At 35.7% G+C, this 20515-nt stretch overlaps 1 protein-coding gene across 2 annotated transcripts in view; it reads right to left on the reverse strand.

The window, feature by feature from the left end:
* Positions 1 to 20515, reverse strand: part of GNAT3 (G protein subunit alpha transducin 3) — a 78793-nt gene that overhangs the window by 41301 nt on the left and 16977 nt on the right. Inside the window, exons 1-2 of one of the 2 annotated variants that reach the window (XM_027838760.1) lie at positions 6298 to 6307; positions 5495 to 5537 (exon numbers count right to left, since the gene is read on the reverse strand). In XM_027838760.1, the coding sequence (XP_027694561.1) occupies positions 5495 to 5499 (5 nt within the window). In that variant the 5' untranslated portion in view covers positions 5500 to 5537; positions 6298 to 6307. Of the gene's footprint in view, positions 1 to 5494; positions 5538 to 6297; positions 6308 to 20515 lie in introns of those variants that run through there. The other variant, XM_027838759.1, reaches the window with a different exon arrangement.

Consider the following 20515-nt stretch of genomic DNA (forward strand, 5'->3'; position numbering starts at 1 on the left):
TTCTTGTTGGTGAGGATCATGTTCAGAATAATAGCACCCTTCATGACTTCTTCCAGTTTATGAATGCTAAGTTCACCATTAAAGTCAGCCAAGAAAAGCCTTAGCTGTTCTGCTTTTGGAAGAAAGAGCTCCGGCAGAGGTCTAGATAAGTGAATTTCATACTCACTACTTCATCATACCTCTTGGCCATTCTTGTGATCTGTTTTCCAAATCTGTATGAATTTATTCCTTTGCTCCAGCCCCAGGTTATCCGTAATAGATTCTGATGATAAGATTGATTTTGTTTCTGTCCCCATTCAGACACACCCAAATATTATAGCTCGCCATTCTGGTTCCTAAATTTTCTCGGTAAGCATATTTTTTCAATCTGCAATATTTTGTACTTTTCTCTCTACTCACACAGCCATCACCTTCATGCCATTACATCAGAACTATTGCAATAGACTCCTGATTGTTCTCTTTGCCTTTAATCTCTCTCTACTCTAATTCATCCTTACATAGAAGTCAAAGTGGTATTTTAAAGAGTAGATCTGACTATGGAACTTACCAACTCAATCAACTCCAATGGTTCCCTATGATTTCTAAGATCAAAAAAACACCAAAAAAACAACAAAAAAAAAAAAACTTCACTCTTTGTCAATTAAAGCTCTTCACAACCTGACCCCAGTCTGACTTTGTGATCTTATTCCACACTACTACCCTTTGGTCCTGCCAAATTGACCTACTTACTATTCCTCACACACACAACATTCCATCTCCCATCTCCCATAATGCCTTTGCATCAGCTATCCCTGATGTCTGGAATGTTCTTCCTCCTCACTTCTACCTCTTATAATGCATAGTTTATTTAAAACTGAGTTCATTTAACCTTCTTTATGAGACATTTCTTGATCTCTCCCCTCTAACTACTAATTCTTTCATTCTTTCTCTCCTCCCCCAAATTACTATGAATCAATTTTGTATTCATTTTATCTATACTTATAAATACACATACCCATACATGTATGTACGTGTATATATATACATATATATATGCATATGTGTATACACACACACACACACACACACACACACACACACACACACACACACACACACACTCCTGACCTGATAGACTGTATGCTTTACTTTTCTCTTTGTATTCCCAGTGCCTGCAGACACATGATGCTCAGTAAAGGCTTATTGATTGGCTGGTTCTTAATCTATCATCTTTCTTTCTTTTTTCTTTGAAATAAGGTATGCCTTTCTAGAGTCATATTCCTGACATGGGTAATATGCTTTAGTCATGAGTCCCATCTCGTCAAGTCATAGAGGTATCTGTGAGGTCGTATTTGCCTCCTAACATCAGAGTCTGTATTTCACCATAATTGATACTCTTTGTGCATTGGTCACAGAGCAAAAATGATATAGAAGATAGACATCGTTTAAGAAGAAGCAAAGCAGGACTAGTTTCAAGAAGCAAGCCAGGACTAGTCTCTGATCACAGGAATGTATTGTAATGTGATGATGATTTTAAGAGGTCATCCTGAGTAATTTGTGACTTTTTGTTTCTAAGAGAAATTGCTGAAACCCACTGAAATACCCCTAGATAGATTCTGGAGAGGATCTACCTATAGCCTTAGAGAAACTGAGATATTTTGCTTTAATCAGAGATCTGATGAGATGATAGGCTGCTCTCACTCATAGTACATTGCAAATGCTTGAAATTAGGCTGCAGATTAGAGCCTGGAATTCTCTCAAGGGCACAGGGCTGGTGCAGCAAAAGTCATCCTATAATACTTCAGGTTTTAGGTCACTTTGCAATAGGTCACATGGACACAGGCTAGCTATAGCAAAGTATATATTATAATGATGTTCTTTATCAAGGTGTTTGGCCTGTATTTAAAAGGAAAATCAGTGTGGTTCACTGGAAAGAGTAATGGATCTGTAGTCAGATGACTTGCTTCTGTCACTTACTCCCTATAAGACCTAGGGCTAAGTGACTTAACTTCTCTGTATGCCAGTTTCCTTATGTATAAAGTGAGGGGGTAGAATTAGAAGACTTCCCTTTGAGCCCTAAAGTTCCTATGATCCTATGAAACCCAGTGCATGAAAGAAAACTAATGTATTCAAAGCATGATTTACCTGGCAGAAATTTGCAGAGGCACTGTCTAGGCAACAGACAAAATTAAAACTGCCAATTGCTAATGTCACTTTCATTCCATAAAAGCAGCATTGATATTAAAATGAAATTCTGAAAAGATGGGAAAGCTTTACAGTAACATTTATTAGAATATGGGAAACTAATGACCACTTAAAAAGATTTATCAGAGCAATGTGTCTTAACTGATAATAATAAATTATAACCACAATATTTCTGGACTTCATAGAAGTAACCTATAAAAAAACACTCCTATGAAAATACTGGGTCAGCAGGGAGGTACAGTAATTTTAAGTGAATTTGGGCAAAGATAGCACAATGTATTTCCATAAGCATTTGTTCATGTCACAAGTAGAAATTAAATCCCCTCCCTGCTCCCTCGCAACTAAGAGCATACTATAAATCAGACAGGGGTTGTGAGTTTCCTGTGATATTGAAGTTGCATCTGGCCAGACAAGTTATTCTTTCTTTCTTTTTTTTTTTTTTTTTGGCTATTCTCTCTTATCTATAGAAGTGCTTCTGTTCGTGCTGCCCACCATGACTACAATGGATTCCTCCTCTCTACTCACCAGAAAAAACCCTTCCCTTTCATAAAGGTCTAAATCAGGTGCCACTACCTGATGTCTTCCATGACTTCCAAAGAAGGAAATGATTCTCCTTTGTCAAATTTTTCACAACACTTTGCCTAGTCTTTTACATTTATTTCGCTCTTTTGTATCACTCTTATTTGTATGATTCATCATATATTAGGCAAGATTATTTTTTTGTTTGTTTGTTTTTCGGTTAGGCAATGGGGTTAAGTGACTTACCCAGGGTCACACAGCAAATAAATGTTATGTGTCTGAGGCCAGATTTGAACTCAGGTCCTCCTGAATCCAGAGCTGGTGCTCTATCCATTGTGCCACCTAGCTGTCTGTCAATCACTGTGCTTTGTCCGTAGTCATTATTTGTTGAATTAAATCACTACAAAACATTACGACTTACACAGTGTTTTTCTGTCATAATAATTCTATAAGGAAAGTAGTATAAATATTTTTATCCCCATTTTACATATAAGAAACTTGAGGTTTAGAGAGTTTAACTGACTTGCCACATACTAATAACTGAAAGTCTTATCTTTTGACTCCAAACCTCAGAATTCTTTTGCCTGTTTTACATTTTTGGCTAATTTCATATGCATATATGGGTGTTTTATTCATATTTGTGCACATTTGCATATATATGAATACATATGCATACATATATGTACATACATACATATATAGGCTCCTCAATTAAATTGTAAGCTGATTCAAGTCTAAAAGTTGTCTGGCATCTTCTTTTATGCTCCGTAAAACCTAGGATAATGTTTTACACTCAGTAGATATTCCATGAATATTTGTAGATTCACTGATTGAATGAGGTAATTAAAAGTGAGGTTTATTTGAAAACACAAAGAAGACAGAATGTTTCTTAACTTTAAGAAATTGACCTCATCTCAATTTTAAACTTCCATTCACCTCTCACTTAAATCCTAGACCATTTCTGTAATATCTTTGAAACTGGTTCCATCCTTTATAAACACTATTACCACCCTCACATAGGCCCTGATTACTACCCATCTGAATAACTATCAAAGCCTTTTAAAAGATATAATCTCTTTCTCCTCTCCCTGCTGCAATCCATTGTTTGTTCTGCTGTAAGAATATTCTTTGAAATATGCAGATTAGGTTAGGTCACTACAATGCTCAAAAGTCTTTAGCAGCTCTCCATTGCATACGAAGTAATGTAAAACACTTTTGCTACTTGGTCCCTCTCTCTCTTTGATCATTTGTTATTACTCAACTGCTCATGCTTTGCTCTCCAGTCAGACTAAAAAACTCTGCACTTCTCTCTCCTCCACATAGCCAAGCCAAGCAAAAACCAAAAATTTACAGTGTTTTTCTGTCTTCATCCTTTTGCATAGAAGACTCCCTGGGCCTACAATGTCCCCTACCTCTGGCTTTGCCTGTTGAATTCCTATATATACTTTAAAGTCTGACTCATATGACACCTTTTCCCTGATTCCCTTGAGTTGAAAAAGTAGTTATTTGCCCCCTCTGAACTAAACCCTTAAAAAAAAAAGGAAGTTCCATCATTCTTACATAATAGTCATTTTCCTATGTGATACAATGGATGGAGGCTATATCTGGAGTCAGGAAGACCTGGGTTCAAAATCCAGCCTTATACACTTACTAGCTATCGACTTCAGTTTCCTCATCTATAAAATGGAGATAATAGTTATACCTACCATCCCAGGGTCGTAAGTATCAACTGAGATGATATTGGTAAAATGCTTTGCAAACCTTTAACAAGTATATGAATGCTAGCTGCATTATTTATTATTATTATCATTATTATTATTATATACCACTCCACTCCTTTTCCCAGTATCAAAGAAAAAATAAAGGTAAGTAAAACTAACACAGTCTGACAGCATCTACAATATGCCACACCCTAAATCACTAAAGTGCAATGAAATATGCTCTCAACTTTGTTTTGTAACTCTCCACTACATTTACAATGTAGGAGAGGCAGCACTATAATGTACTGGAAAGAGCTTTGAATTTGACACCCTGGGACCTTGGCTTGAATCTATTGCTTAACTTCTCTTGGCCTCAAATTCCTTGTCTAAAAAAATAATATATTGCATTAGATGACCTTAAAGTTACTTGTGATACTAAAGCTATTATCTTAATATTATATATTACTATGTTGTGGTAGCATTCCCCCCACTGGAAATTAAACTTGAGATCAGGATTAATCAGAAACAGATTGGAGGTTCAGGAGATACACTGCTGGACCTAGATTTAGGGAGAATTTAGTGTAAATTCTGCTTCATACATTGACTAACTGTGATCAAGGGCAAGTCAGTTAACATCTCTCAGGCTTAGCTTCATTATCTGTAAAATGGACATGATAACACTACCTACTTCACAAGGTTGTTGTGGAAATGAAGCAAGATAACAAATATAAAATACTTTGTAACCCTGCAGGTTATATAAAATAATAATTATAATTATCACACCATATAACAAATTTGTATATCTCCTCACCTGAAGCGTCAGGCTCTGTACCTAGATAGCATTCCCTAAATATTTACTGCTATTGGCTTCCTTTTTTTTAAATTTAGAATTATTACTTATCCATTATATTTGTGACTACACGTGATCAGCACATTTGGTAAAGGAACTACGAAAGTTTCTGCTACCGCCCAAAACAATATGAAACAACAAAAAAAATGAATTTCTAGTTTAGTAATTTTTTCTCTAGTTTTTTATCTTTACCAACAATCAGAGATGTGCACAGGCTGCTCTAAGAGAGGCAGATACTTACTTCATCTGCTTGACAATTGTGCTTTTTCCAGATTCACCAGCACCTGCAAAAAGACCAGACCACTCATGGTTAACGATTTAGAAATACAGATGCGTGTAAGTGTTAAAAGCTATCATTATCCCTTCCTCAGCAAAAAGAAAAAAATATCATTTTTCTTAATTTAATAAACAGGTTCTATTATTAATAAAAAAGATTCACTTCTACAAGTTTGCAAAATTTGCTGGTATTTGCTCTCTTAGATATTAGGGAAAGGACTCTGCCCTTCTTTTGTTCTCTGTAGTTGTTGTTCGGTTGTTTCAGCCGTGTCTGACCTCTCTGTCACCCCATTTGTGATTTTCTTGGCAAAGGTACTGGAGTGGTTTGCCATTTCCTTCTCTAGCTCATTATACAAATGAGGAAACTGAAGCAAACAGCATTAAAGGTCACATAGCTGCTAATTATGTCTGAGACTGGATTTGAACTCGGATCTTCCTCACTGTAGGCCTGGCACTGTCCATTGAACCACCTAGCAGCCTCCAGACATATTGCAGAGTAAAAAACAGAAACAAAAACCAAAAACAAAACCCAACACCCCTTTCCCCCCCCAAAAAAAAACACCTCCTTGTGCCAGAAGCCCAAGAGAGTTAGCATTGAAAAAAATGTGTTACTTTTCAAGTGTCAAATAAATGATGAATCAAAATTCTTGTTCCAGCTGTTTTAATTAGTGGAGCAAAAATTTCAAGTGTGATTCAAATCTACCCTAAAGGAAAAAATAATTCCCTGAAAAAATAAGAGAGGAGCTTTATCTGTCTTCTTGATTTTACCTCACAGCCCATCCCAAGCTCTGAGTTTAATTTCATTGTCTATATCTGTTAATGTATGAGGAAATGTTCTTGTGATGGCTATGGTGATATTTCTGTTTGCATATGCAATTAAGTAATTCTGGGTAGCAAAATGTTGGGAAAAGATTGCAAGAAGGTAGGCTGCAAAATATCCATTATAAGTCAAGAAAGGAACCCAAAATTCACTTGTAGACCATGTCTTGGTTTGTAGATTCACTTGGAGAACATTCGTGGTGGATAAAAAAGTCAACAAAATGTCAATAGGAGACCAATTAATAGAAGCAAAGGAGAAAATGGTTCTTTGCTCTAACACAAACTCAAGGTGTGCCTATACCTAATTTGCTATATGAAATTTTGTTTCTCATTTGTTAATATAGAGTGGAGAACAAACTGTTTTCAAAAGAACAATTGCTATTTTTGAACAACCATGTGAAATATTGCTCCAAATCACTAATAACAAGGGGAGTGAATTAAGGTAACTCTTACTTTTCATCACATATTCAACTACTTGGCAAAGATGACATAAAGTAGAAATACAATAGGAAAGGTAGTACAGAGTTAGGCATAATAATGTATTATTGGTAGAATTGTGAAATGACCCAACCATTCTGTAAAATAATTTAGATTTATGCTCAGAAAGCATCTTCAGTAGCCATAACTTGGGACTTAGAGATCCAACTGCTAGACACCAGCTATGTCACTGAAAAAATGAAAAGTGCCTTATACACCAAAATATTGAGCTGCACTTTTATAATAGCAAAGAACTACAATAGAGACCCTTTAAATGGGGAATAACTGACTAAATGGCAGTGTATAGATGTAATATAATATCATTGAACAAATGATGAGCATCATGAATATAAAGAAGTCTAGGAAGAGTATGGTAAATGATGCAAAGTGATATTAGCAGAACCAGGAAAACAACTTGCCTGATGACAATGTAGAATTTTAAAAACTACAAAATACATTTAAAAAAAACTCAAATGCTACAAAATTATAATGACTGTTTGGCCCCCAAAAAAGGTATGCAAAGCTACTTCCCTGCCTTCTTTACAGAGATGTAAGACTGTGAGTGTAAAAGACTGCCATTAATTTCATATAATTTTAATGTATTGGTTAATTTTACTAAATATATTTCCCTCTTCTTTTTGTCAGAAGGGATGATTTTCTCAATGGGGGAGAGGTTTATTGTAAAATATAGTTGTTGTAAAAAATGAAAAGACATTAATAAGATTTTTCTTAAAAGAAAACAAAATTCTCACATACATCCAGACATTCTTATCAGCCCTTTCTGTGGTAGCAAAGACCTAGAAACAAAGTACCCAGCTTAGTGAGTGTCTAAATAAATTGAAGTACATGAATATCATGAAAATTACTGTTCCAAAAGAAACCCCTCCAAATACTAAGAATGCAAAGAAGTAAGACTGATGTAGAGTGAAGGAAGCAGAATCATGATAATGATACACTTTAAAAGCTACATCAACCTAAATACAAAAAACAAGAAAAAGAAACAATGTTATTTTGTTATGATGAAGCTTAGAACTGGACAACTGAGAAAAAATTCTCCCTCTGATATTTAATGGTTGTGTGGAATGGAACATCAGAGTCTTTAAAGAACCAGAATTGTGGGCAGCCCAAAAAACAACAGGTAAACACTGTAAATCCTTTATTTTGTTTGAAATTCTGCTGAAGTGGTAACCTTTTACGTGACACTTTTCCAGATCTCTTAGTAGCTATGGTCTGTTGTTCAGTCATTTCAGGCATGTCCAAACTCTTCATGATGCCATTTGGGGTTTTCTTGTAGAAGATACTAAAGTGGTGTCATCTCCTTCTTCAGCTTATTTTACAGATGAGGAAACTGAGGCAAACAGGGTCACACAGCTAGTAAAGATTTGAACTCAGGAAGATGATTCTTCCTGACTTCAGGTGTGGCACTCTATTCACTGTGCCACCTGGCTGCCTATGAACTGTTGCCTCCACCCCTTCCTATAAATTCAGTATGTATTTATTTTGTATGTGTGTTTATATATACATAAAACATACATAAATATATGTATATATGTATTTATTTGGCAAATAGTAGGTGATTAATAAATGTTTTGTGATTCTGACTCAGTTTCCCTCCTGTTAAAAATGCGTTAAACTGGATTGAATCCAAAGTTGGTTACAATTCTAAATTTAGGATCCTGTAGTTTAAAGGAAGATGTTATAAAGTGTTGCACAGTGTGAGATTTGATTGGGTTGTGATTCCTCTGCAGATCATTTCACTATCAGCGAGATCATAGACATTAAAGTATTAAATTAAGAAATAGTTCAATAAAGATGCAATGAACACTTAGATCTTGCAAGGAGCTGTGCCATGGGAACAAAAAGCAAAGTAGGGCATGGAGGAGCTAATGCAAGCACATGATAAGGTACTCTGTTTTATTGTGAGGTAATGTGATGAAGAGAAACTAAGTGACTTGCCCATGGCCATTTTGAGCAATTCAGACTAGATGTCCTGGAGACAAGTCAAAATCAACAGATCCAAAATTGAGCTGCTTCATTATCTTTCCTCCCATACCCTCTTTCTTTCAGACTTCCCTGCTTTTATCCAAGGGACCACTATCCTTCCAGTCTCCCAGGTTATTAATCTTGGGATTGTTCCCAACTCACTCTCAAATTTAATCAGTTGCCAAATCTTGCCATTTCATCATTTGTAATGTCTATTACTGAACAACTGTGCACTTAACAAAGTTCCCACTTCGGTTCAGGCCCTCAGCATATTTTCCCAAGATTGTTGCAATATCCTTCTTATTGATCTCTCTTCCTCAAGCCTTTTACCACTATAGTCTATCCTTCACATTATTGCCAAAGTGATTTTCCTTAAGTACAGCTCTTGCCACATGACTCCCCTCCTCAATAGTTTCAAGTGGCTTCCTATGGCCTCTAAAATAAAATGTAACTTCTCTGTTTAACTTAAACGCAACATGGCTCCTACCTAATTTTCCAACCTCAGTGAATATTATCCTCCCTTCCGCACTGCGCAATTACTCTTCCTTCTATACTATGCAATCAAACCAAATTGGCCTGCTCTCTGTTCTTCATACACTCCCCACATGCCTGTAATGTTCTCTCCTTCCTTACCTCTGCCACAAAGTCCCTCTGTATCTTTAAGACACAACTCAATCAGCATCTTCTACATGATCCCCTTAATTGCTAGTGCCCTCCTTCCCAAGATACTTTGTATTTAATTACTCTGTATATTTGTATTTATTGACTTCATATTCATACTTTCCATATTTCAATATATATTTAGTATGGCCTCCATGAGAATGCCAGGTAATAAACATTTGCTAAATTTCTACTATATGCCAGGTGCAGAATGTAAAGTCTTTGTAAATATAGATTCATTTCATTCTTTGAACTTATATCTCTAGTGCCAAATGCAGTGCCTGGCATGTAGTAAATACCTAATAGGCACTTGCTGTTGGATTAATTGATTGATGGCCACACAGCTTGCAAGTTTCAGGAGCTAGATTCAAACCTAGGTCTCTTTGGATTTCAGATTCAGTACTCTCTATTATATTTCACTACCTCATATGTAAGAAATGTCATCTAGGGTGGAATTGACAGGATTCTGTGGATGACTGGATATGTGGTATGGAGGAGGAATGTAGATTGAGTGAAGATGATTGTGTAAACGGCTGAGAGAAGGGCTGTGTGGAAATAAGGACAAAGAAGTTAGGAATGTAACAGAATTGTGAGGAATAATGATTAGTACAATTTCAGACATGTTGAGCTTGAAAGGTTAACGGAGCAAATAGATGGAGATGCCTAGCAGGCAATGAGTGAATAGTACAGTATGAAGAAGACTAGATACAGATGGAAAAAAGATATAGAAATCATCTTCATGGGGGCAATGGTGAAGACATGGGACTGGATGAGATCACTGAAGGAAGAGTGGTAGAGAGAAAAGAATGGGGGATACCTAGGGTTAGAGCCTTTAGGAATGCTTATTTTGGAAATAATGAGTCAGAGGAGAACTGGGGACTATGGAAAAAGACAAGGTAATTCTTGAAGACTAGTCCCATAGCTTCTCAGCTCAACTAGCATGAGCTCTGTTCTGTTCCATAGACTTGGAGTTTTCCAGAAGTGAATTCTGGATTATCTCTCTCTTTTTCTAAGCTGTGGGTTTTCTCATAAATGTTGTCGCTTGGAACACTCTGGAGAGTTAGAGGAATTGCTCTTACAGAGAAGCCATTTCTCTTCTAGCCTGATTTTCAAGACGTGGCCACTAGGTGGCGCCATAGTGCATAGAGTTCTGGGCCTGAGGTCGGGAAGATTCATCTCCTTGAGTTCAAATCTGGACTCAGACGCGTATTAGCTGTATGACCCCGGGCAATTTACTTAGCCCTGTTTGTTTCAGTTGCTCATCTGTAAAATGAGCTGGAGAAGGAAATGGCGAACCACTGCAGTATCTGTTACCATGATTATCTCTATTGGGGTTATAAAGTCAGACAGGACTGAAAAACAACTCGACAGTAACTACAAAGTAAGAACTAATTTGGCCCATTTCTTCTTCTATAAAATGGGGACATTGGACTAAGTGGTCTTTAAAGAGCTTTCCCAACTCTAAATCTATGGTTGTAATACACTAATTGTGTAAGATTATTTCTGATAGTATTAGGTTAGTTTCTAATGCGCTGATTAGGAAAATATTCAGGAAGAGAACACATAAAATATCTTTTGGTGAAACTCTATAAAGATTGTTTTTGGATGGGGGAAGTGAGTTGGATTCTCAATTTGTGATATCATCTGAGTAGGAACCTCTGGTGTATTATAAATTATCAATTTATATGTCCCACTTGCAGTCTTAGAGAATTGGCTAGGATATTGAGAGATTAATTGTCTTGTCCAAGGTCATACACTCTGTATATGTGAAGCAGAAATTGGAATTAAAATCTTCCTTACTCTAAGGTTGGTTCTCTATTCATTGCGTGATTCTTTTTCTCAGAGAAAAGAATATCAGGGCCTCTACAAAATGCCGATTTATTCTATTGATTTTTTTTTGAAGAATCAAATAAATATATATGTTGCTGGAAAAAATCCAGAATTTCAGGCATATGATAACACCCTGCAAATTTAGATAATTCATTTTTGGTAAATTCCATTGAAAGGAATGATTTTGCCTAGGAAGATTTATGTGTTCAATTAAATTCAGGCACACTGAGAAACCATCACTTTAATTCAGGATCTTAACTTATCAATATTCTATAATAAGTAATTAAAAACAATAACAATTGTCTTGATTTTGTAGAAGATGTGATTTTAGGCAAATCTAAATATTTTAAAAGTGGTTGATTCTTTTTTTGCCAAAATTATTGAATATAGGAATTTTCATAAATCATTTTATTTTTTTTTTTTTAGTCCAAGGTTTTGGTAAAATGTTCAGTTCCAAAAAGACACTTCTTTTAGAATCATAGAATTTTTGAGCTGAAATTCCTATGGATCAACCTACTTATTTCACCAATGAGGAAAATGTGATTTAGAGGTTTTTAGTGACTTGCCTAAGACCATGCAGCTAATTACTACTAGCAAAAATAGAACTAGAACATATTTTTCTCACTCTCAATACATTAGTTATTCTACATGATATTGAAGAATGCTTTGTCCCATTTATTTCATGATTTTCTAAAATTTAAATATTACATATATATAAAATACATATATATACATATATATACACACACACACACACACACACACACACACACACACATATATTGCTTATATTGCTTTAAAGTCCCCACTTCTTTGTAAGGTTATACTCAGCTTTGTACAATAAGTTTTCTTCGTTGAAAGACATTCCATTTTGCCTTTGGGAGATTGCATTAAACTATTTCCTCTCATTTATATAAAAGGTGTCATCTCTTGTATGATTTTGACTGTTTCCTTGATACCCCATTGCCTCTTTCTGGTTATAGGCAGCATTTTCTTTTTCTTCAGTGTGGGAACTCTGGATTTGGGCTATGCAATTCTTAGAACTTTTCTTTTTGGAGTTTCTTTTAGAGGGTGAATGGTGGATTCATTCTATCTTTACTCTCTTATCCTAACAGGTCTGGGAAGTTTTTATTTAATTTTTTTTGTGACTGAGTCTTTTTGACTGTTAGAAATACTCAATTTAATTACAAAGGAAGGTTTTATCTGCATGCAGAGAAAGAACTGATAAAGAGAAGTATATAGAATGGTTTTACATATATGTGTGTATACATACATATATACACACATACATACACATATTTGTGTCTAATGGTAGTCATCTCTAGGGTGGGAGAGAGGGAAGAAAAAAAGGGAAAAAAGAAAGTTACAAGATAACTGTATTATATATTTAAAAGGAATAGCAAGTTGTATATTAATTAGATTTGCAGTTTCATGCACAATCATCTTTTTTCTATCTACCATGTTTTATTTTTTGTTCCAAAATGTGTTTTATTTCTTATGTTCAGAACAAGATAAATAAAGTTAAAAAAATAAAAAGAAGAGAAGTACAAAAACCAGAAATTTTATATCCAGTAATTTTTATCGTAGTTGTCAGAGAATTCTGTCATTTTTAAGTGAGCTCTTCTTTACTTATTTTTCTAATCACTTGCTTTTGCTGTCATATATTTTATATTTTATTCTCTCCCAATATTTATTTTTGACCTTATATATTTGTTGATTTCTGTTTAGCCTATTCTAGTTTTCAGAATTCATTTCTTGGGTAAGGTTTGAGCTTCTTATTCTCCTTCCATTTATTTCTTCCAGAGTTTCCATTTCTTTTTCTTTTTAATTTCTTGATTAGTTTTTTTCCTAAGCATTTATGTAGTCATTGTGGGAAAACAATGTATCTGCTTAGTATCTCTCAGTTATCTCTATATTTATAATAACTTTTTTATGCTGGTCAGTTTTTCCTTTTATTTACTTATCTCTCCAGCTTTTGTTCATGAATTTAGGGCTCTATTAGGGACAAGCTCTACTTTCTTCTTCACTTTTGAGTGAAATGGCCAACCATCTTTGGTCTCACCCTGGGTCTCATGGGCTGTTGTACTGACCTCCTCCTCCTGAGATTAGGGCCCCTTGGATCTTTGAGTTTCAGAGCACTGGATCTTCAGGGCCTTCTCTGGTATTTCAGGACCTTGGCCTGGGCTGACCTAGTCTGAGATCTGTGTCACTGAGCTGGCCAGCATTTGCAGAATAGGAAAGATGATCACTGCCTGCTGACACACCAGTGGTCTGCCAAGTTGTCTACTACAGAACCTTCTCATCATTCTGGGGTATTATGAATACCATGGGGATGAGCCCTCCACTTTTTCTGCCTGAGCATACAGAAACCTGAAAGCTACATGTGTCCCTTCTCTGGTCACTCCAGTATTTGCTTTGCTTAGGGCACCCCCTTTTCCTATTGCCCATGAATTTGTGACTGACTTTTGGTATGGTTCTGGGATGAAAGAAGTCATTGTAAATACTCATTCGATTTCTTAATCATCATTTAGTCTGGTTTGTACTGCAGTATTTTTCTTCAGTAGATCTGGGCCAGCTCCTTACTATTCAGATAGTCATCTCATCAAGAAATCCCCCAACATTATGTTATTGAATGTCTTGCAATATGTTTTTAAATTTAAGTGAACATATCTAGGTATGGCTAATTTCAACACTTTTTATTGGAAATCTGGATTTTACCAGGCTTGTCTAAATATACCTTCTTTCTAGATTTCTTAGAAAGAATACAAGTCTGGGAGTGCATCACATGTCTGTATTCTCTGCTGCTGGGTAGGTCAGTGGATCACTTAAGATTGGGAATTCTGAGCCATAGTCAAACCATGTCAGTAAGTATTTATTGTTTACTATATTTCAGGCATGTTGATAAGTGCTGAGGATACAAATACAAGCAGAATGATATTTCTTGCCTTCATGGAGCTTACATACTAATGGAGAAAGACAGCATGTAAAAAGAAGCTGAAAAGTAGGCAGGGGTGGTGGAGATAGCTCAGAGTCAGGAATGGAGCCTGGTGAGAAATGAAGACATGGGTTGCCTGGACATTTTCCTTTAACTGGAAGTTCTGAGAGGAACAGAACAATTAGAGCAAGGAGGTAGAATCTTGGAGTTTAATTCCTGAGTGAGAAGACCAGGCATGAAGCAAACTTCCAGGATGAGGAGGCTCTTATGACAGGGTGGGGAAAGTGAATGTTCTGGGAATAACTCACCAATCAGAGGAAAGGGCCACAGTGACAGTGTATTTCCAGGCTAAGGAGGTAGAGTAGGGCTAAAGGTGATTGGGAGTCCACACTAACTTCACCTCCAATATGGTGAGCCTTTGGGATACCTCAGGAGGGGCAAATCTGCCCACATTGGAAAAACGGGACAACTTAAAGCTTCCATGTTGGTCAGAATTGGCATAGGGCCCACTCAGACATCCATTTGGGTTTGAGAGCAGGTTATGCTCTCACTAGCTTTGTAATCTTTGACAACTGTCTTGATTTGCAGAAGACAGGATTTTAGGCAAGTCTTACCCTGAGCTTCAGTTTCCTCATCTGTAAAAGGAAATGTTTGACACTAGGTGGTGATCCTTTTTTCCTATAATATGTAAGAGAAAATTTGTTCAAAAAGGTGTCAGAAATTTAATTTTAGATGCTTTAGAAAATAAGGTTGGTATACCAACATCATTAGAAAACCCTTTTTAATCCAGCCTCAGACCAAAGACTTGACACTTACTAGCTATGTGACCTTGGGCAAGTCACTTAGTCCCAATTGCCTAAAAATAATTTTAAAAAATTTAAAAAAAAGAAAACCCTTTTTAACCCTTTCTGAACATGATCTCCAGGTGATTAATAAAACTTTCATGCTATAAATGCATCACTTGCTTTTAATGCAGTCAATTGCCAACTCCTGGGACTCTCAAGGGGAAAGATAGTAACATACAACTCATTATCTTTGCATTCTTTTCCTTTAGAAGAGCACACAAACCTTTGATATATTTGTCACATACTTTAGGCAAAGTAAAGCACACAGTTTGGCAATGAGTATTTTTAAAGTATTTAAGAGGAGAAAAAGAATAATGAACTTTTGAATAAGACAAGAATTCAAGTATAAGTTATGTTTAAGACAGTTGCCTCAATCTCCCAAAAGATAAACTGTCCATCTTTGGATTAAGAGGTGCTTTAACATCTACCCTAAGGCAGCTAGGTGGTATAGTGGATAGAACACTGGGCTTGGAATCAGCATGACCTCATCGTCATGAGTCCAGATCCAGCTTCAGGCACTCACTAACTATGTGACCCAGGGCAAGTCTTTTAACCCTGTTTGTTTCAGTTCCTCATTTATAAAATGAACTGGAGAAGGAAAGGACCATTTTATCTTCTGTACTTAGATGACAGAGAGTTGCACAGATTATTTCTTTCTCGAGAACAGCAATATTCATGATACCATATGATTTCATTTAAAAAATTAGTAGTCTATAGAATGGGTTGTTCTGGGTCAGAGTATCAATTGGTCAAAAGAGATAGCAAGAAACAGCACTGGTCATCAACCAGCTTGACAGTGTTAAAAACCCAATTGAGAACTTTGAGGGTTCAAATCTGGCTTCAGATATTTACTAGCTGTGTGACCTGGGCAAGTCATTTAACCCTGTTTGCCTCAGTTTCCCACATGTAAGAAGAGCTAGGGAAAGAAATAGCAAACCACTCCAGCATCTTTGCCAAGGAAACCCCAAATGGAGTCACAAAGAATCAGACAGGACCGAAATGCCTCAACAACAACAAAATATCCCTGGATAGGGTAATAAGACGTAAAACTCCTCAGTATGCTGCACCATATTTAGTTTTTAAAAGTAAAATCAACCTGAGCTTTTGTTTTATAATGGGCCAACGACAATTTCCCCATCTACTTATTTCACTGTCAAAACCAACATACAAGAAGTTGCCAAATGTCAAGTAGGAAATACTCCTCAAAAAAAAAAAAAGTGGAACACTACTTTGCTTATTTCCAAAGAGCAATTAACTATTCTTTTGAATGCCAGAGTGCTATGATTATTGTGAGACCTGAAAAAGGCCAATCAGTGAAATCTGTACCCTATTCTGCTTTTTTTGTCCTTTGAATAACTGTGTTATTGTGACATTCCCTGATGCAGTCATTTTCAATAGGAAAGATTTCAATGTTATTCTAAAGATGTGTTCCTTTTTGTGCATGTGAATTTATGTACAGAGGGCATGGACCTTCCTAAAACAACTCTAATCCTAATTGAGTCCATCACCTTTGGCCACTCCCCTTCCAGTGTGAGGTTTTTTGTTTTTTTGTTTTTTTTTTAACTGAGGCAATTGGGGTTAAGTGACTTGCCCAAGGTCACACAGCTAGTAAGTGTCAAGTGTTTGGTCTGAGGCCGGATTTGAACTCAGGTCCTCCTGACTTCAAGGCCAGTGCTCTATCCACTGCGTCACCTAGCTGCCCCCAGTATGAGGTTTATTGGAGCTTCAGAGTAATTTGAATGTCTGTGTATTATTTACTAGGAGGCAGGAAGAGGAACAGTATGAGTCAAAACTTGATTAAAAGGGGATAAGCATGTTGGGTGCAGGAAGTTATATATTAATGGCTGACATATAATGCTTTTGGGGTACAAAAAAACATTGTAATGCATTATCTCCATTGCACTTTACCACAACCCTGTCAATACATGTTATTATCTCCATTTTTAAAGACAAAAAGAACTGAAGTCTGAGGATAAGTGATTTGCCCATAATCTCTTAGTGCTGGGGGCATGGTGGTAGTGGTGGCATGATTGTAATCTATTTCTTCCTGATCCCAGGTGCAGTACTTAACCCTCTATGAGAGTAGTTCAGTTGGGTTAGAATATGGGACAACCGAATAAAAAGATGTTGTACTCTCTCAGGTATCTATACATATACATATATATATAGACTCATGTGTGCATACACACATACACATATTTGTATATCTGTCATGTTTCTATCAATAGAAACAGATACAGAGAGTAAATATTGAGGAATTGGTTAGATCTATGCATTGAAATAATTAAATTGGGGGCAATATATTTGGTGGATTGGAATTGGAAAAGAGTGAATATAAAGATCCTAGTTAGTGCTGTCTGGTAGCCTAGCTAGAGGAGAAGTGGTGGCCAGAGATGAATAATCATACTGAAAACCTTAAGGGGAGGCAAAATCCTGAAGTGCTTTATGAAGCCTGGAAGTAGAAATCACACTCACTATAGACTAAGTGTTAAGCCTACTTTTTGGTGTTATAATTCTTTGAAAATAAATCTTCCTGAAAGGTACAAATTATTTCTAGTTTACCCGTAACACAATCTAATAATCCTGCTAGATAATGATATGGAATTTATTACATCTGGAACACCCTTTAGGGGGAAAAATTACAAGCCATCCAGAGAGAACTAGCTTAAAATTAATTATTTTAATTTGCTATTTGCATAAATAGTATATTAAATAATGTCATCAAAAGATAAACCTGGAGGAAAAGTAAAGTCATGTTTCTAAAAGATTGATTAGTTTGTAATCTGGAATTCTGTTTTGAATTTATTTGAGAATGAAAAAAACTGCCTTTCTTTAATCACCATAGGGCTTGGTTCACAGGGACAATTCCATTCTTGCAGGATTAGATCATGTTAGTAGGCCAAATATAGCTGCGAAGCAGCATGTTCACATGTACGTAAGGATGTCCTGAGATACCCCCTGCCCTGCCAAATTGTGAATGCATTGCTAAAAAGATTTTCTGGGTCAGAGAGCAAGGAACATTTTAGCACTGCATCCATTTATCATGGTCATTTATGTGATTTTCTTCAATTATTATATATTACATAATGAATTTATTTTTTTTAAAAGCTCAAGAGATCTCTCCCATATCATTACATACTTACACAGCTATAAGGTAGGAATATTCATTCCAGTTTCCATGTGGAGAATCTGAAAATTACTTCTAAAGCCATGGTACATCTTCTTTGTGTCCCTGTTTGTATCTCTTTCTGTGTCGTGTCTATCTCTGAACCTCTGTCACTAATTCTTTTCAGTCTGTCTCCATGTGTATGTATATACATACACACAAATATATGTGTATGCATGTGACTACACAATAGGTATATACACATACATTTATGTTTTATATGAATATACATACATATACATGTATGCTTATATACATACGTGCATGTGTATAGGTAGTTAGGTGGTACAGAAATAGTGTACCAGATCCAGAATCAGGAAGACTCGCATTGCTGAATTCAAATCTGGCCTCAGACACTTACTAGCTGTGTGACCCTGGGCAAGTCACTTTGCCCTGTTTGCCTCAGTTTTCTCATCTGTAAAATGAGCTGGAAAAGGAAATGGCAAACCACTCAAGAATCTTTGCCCAGAAAACCCCAAATAGCATCACAAAGAGTCAGACACAACTGGAACAACTGAATGACAATGACAAAAATGCATATCTATATATCTATCTCTATATAATTCAGTATTCAGTTCTTATTGGGCATATCTCCTTAATACTAGAAGGACCAGAAATATCAGTTGACACAAAATTTTAATAATAATTTTATTATAAGTCACTGTAGTTTTTCCTTTTGTGAAAATGTACCATCGATACAAATAATTAAAGGAGATACTATAATTTTATTTTGAAATTTTAAAAAATCATCATACTATCTCTATTTACTTTCCCTCAGGAATAAAAATAAATTACTGCATCAATTTATGAAGCTTGGTCCTTGGGGTATTCTTGAATTCCAATCCTTCTTTAACATGGGCAGGAGGGTGAAACCATAGAGAAAAGAGACAAAACATCCTTCAGTATGATGTAGGAGAAAGAGTACTGGATTGGGAATCAGGAGGACTGGTTTCTACTCCTGAATCTGCTATTAATTAGCTCTGTACCTTTCGGCAGCAGGCTATTTAACATTTCAGGTTCCTACTTTTGTTTTCCTCATCTGGAAAATAAGGACATTACACCAGATGCTCTGAAAGGTCTTTTCCAGATCCAAAATACCACGATAAATTTATGAAGATCTCAGATAAAATATTCAAGTTTCAAAAAATAATAAATTAGAATTATGGAATCCAGTGATTTGTGGTCCAGTTTACATTCTCTTTTCTTTCTTTTTCCTTTTTTTCTTTTTTGGCAAATTAGAATAGTTAAGGCTTTCAGGTCATTATACTTAATCACTCACGCAGAGACTCCTGTCTTCTTTTTTGAAAACTCTGAAATCAGGAACTTCCTCAATCAGTACAGATCAGCACATTCTTTTCAGTTTATAGGTTTTCTTAAGGTCTTAGAGGTTTCTCAAGACACTGAAAATGCAAGTGATTCATTTAGGGTCACTTGGCTAATATTAGTCACAGGTTATACATGTCATGTCATATGCCTCATGCTATTGAAATATCCACAAGTTTTCAGTATTTGAAATATTCAATCATTTTAAAAATCATTTTACCAGTTGGATAATTTGTTTTAAAATTTAAAAATTTTAAGAATATAAAGTCTCTCTTCAAAATAAACAAATCATAGGTTTTAATATTTTTGATAAACTTAATAACTGTAGACCATCAGTCTGAATAATCCTTGATTTTTCCAGAGACATTTTCATCATAAAGTTTTTTTTTTCCTTTTATCTTTTTCTTTTTTTCTAAGGAGGAATAAAAGGAATTGACTGGATCATTTGTATAATGAATCAATTCTTCAGATTTCCTGTGTAAAAATATATATTTTTAGAAGTGGCAGTGACCATAGAGCCTCTTAATCTCACCTCCTTTTCAATAGAGACTTTGTTCAGACAACATCTGCTGTGGCAGTTCCACTGTTAACTAGATCTAGTGTCAGGAGTACTTTCTAAATACAATGACTAGTTAGTAGCTTTCCTGTGACTTAAGCTCAATGGTCCTAGTTCTCTTATGGAGCCACACAGAATAAGTCTATTTACTCATTCACACAGTTCTTTAGATATTTGAAGACATCTTTTCTGCCCTCTTCAATTTTTCTTTTCTAGGATAAATATTCTCATTAAATCATAATTAGATTTTTTTTAAAAATTCTATTCTGGTCATTCACGTTTGGTCAGGATCCCATTTTTCAGTGCATCTCTTAAAATGTAGCAAACAACAGACATGGTCTAAGCAGAGCAGAATGAATTGGAGCGAGCAGTTCCCTAGTTTTGGACTTAAT

The sequence above is a fragment of the Vombatus ursinus genome, unplaced genomic scaffold, assembly GCF_900497805.2.
Source record: "Vombatus ursinus unplaced genomic scaffold, bare-nosed wombat genome assembly UNPS02014830.1, whole genome shotgun sequence".
In the NCBI taxonomy this organism is placed as follows: domain Eukaryota; kingdom Metazoa; phylum Chordata; class Mammalia; order Diprotodontia; family Vombatidae; genus Vombatus; species Vombatus ursinus.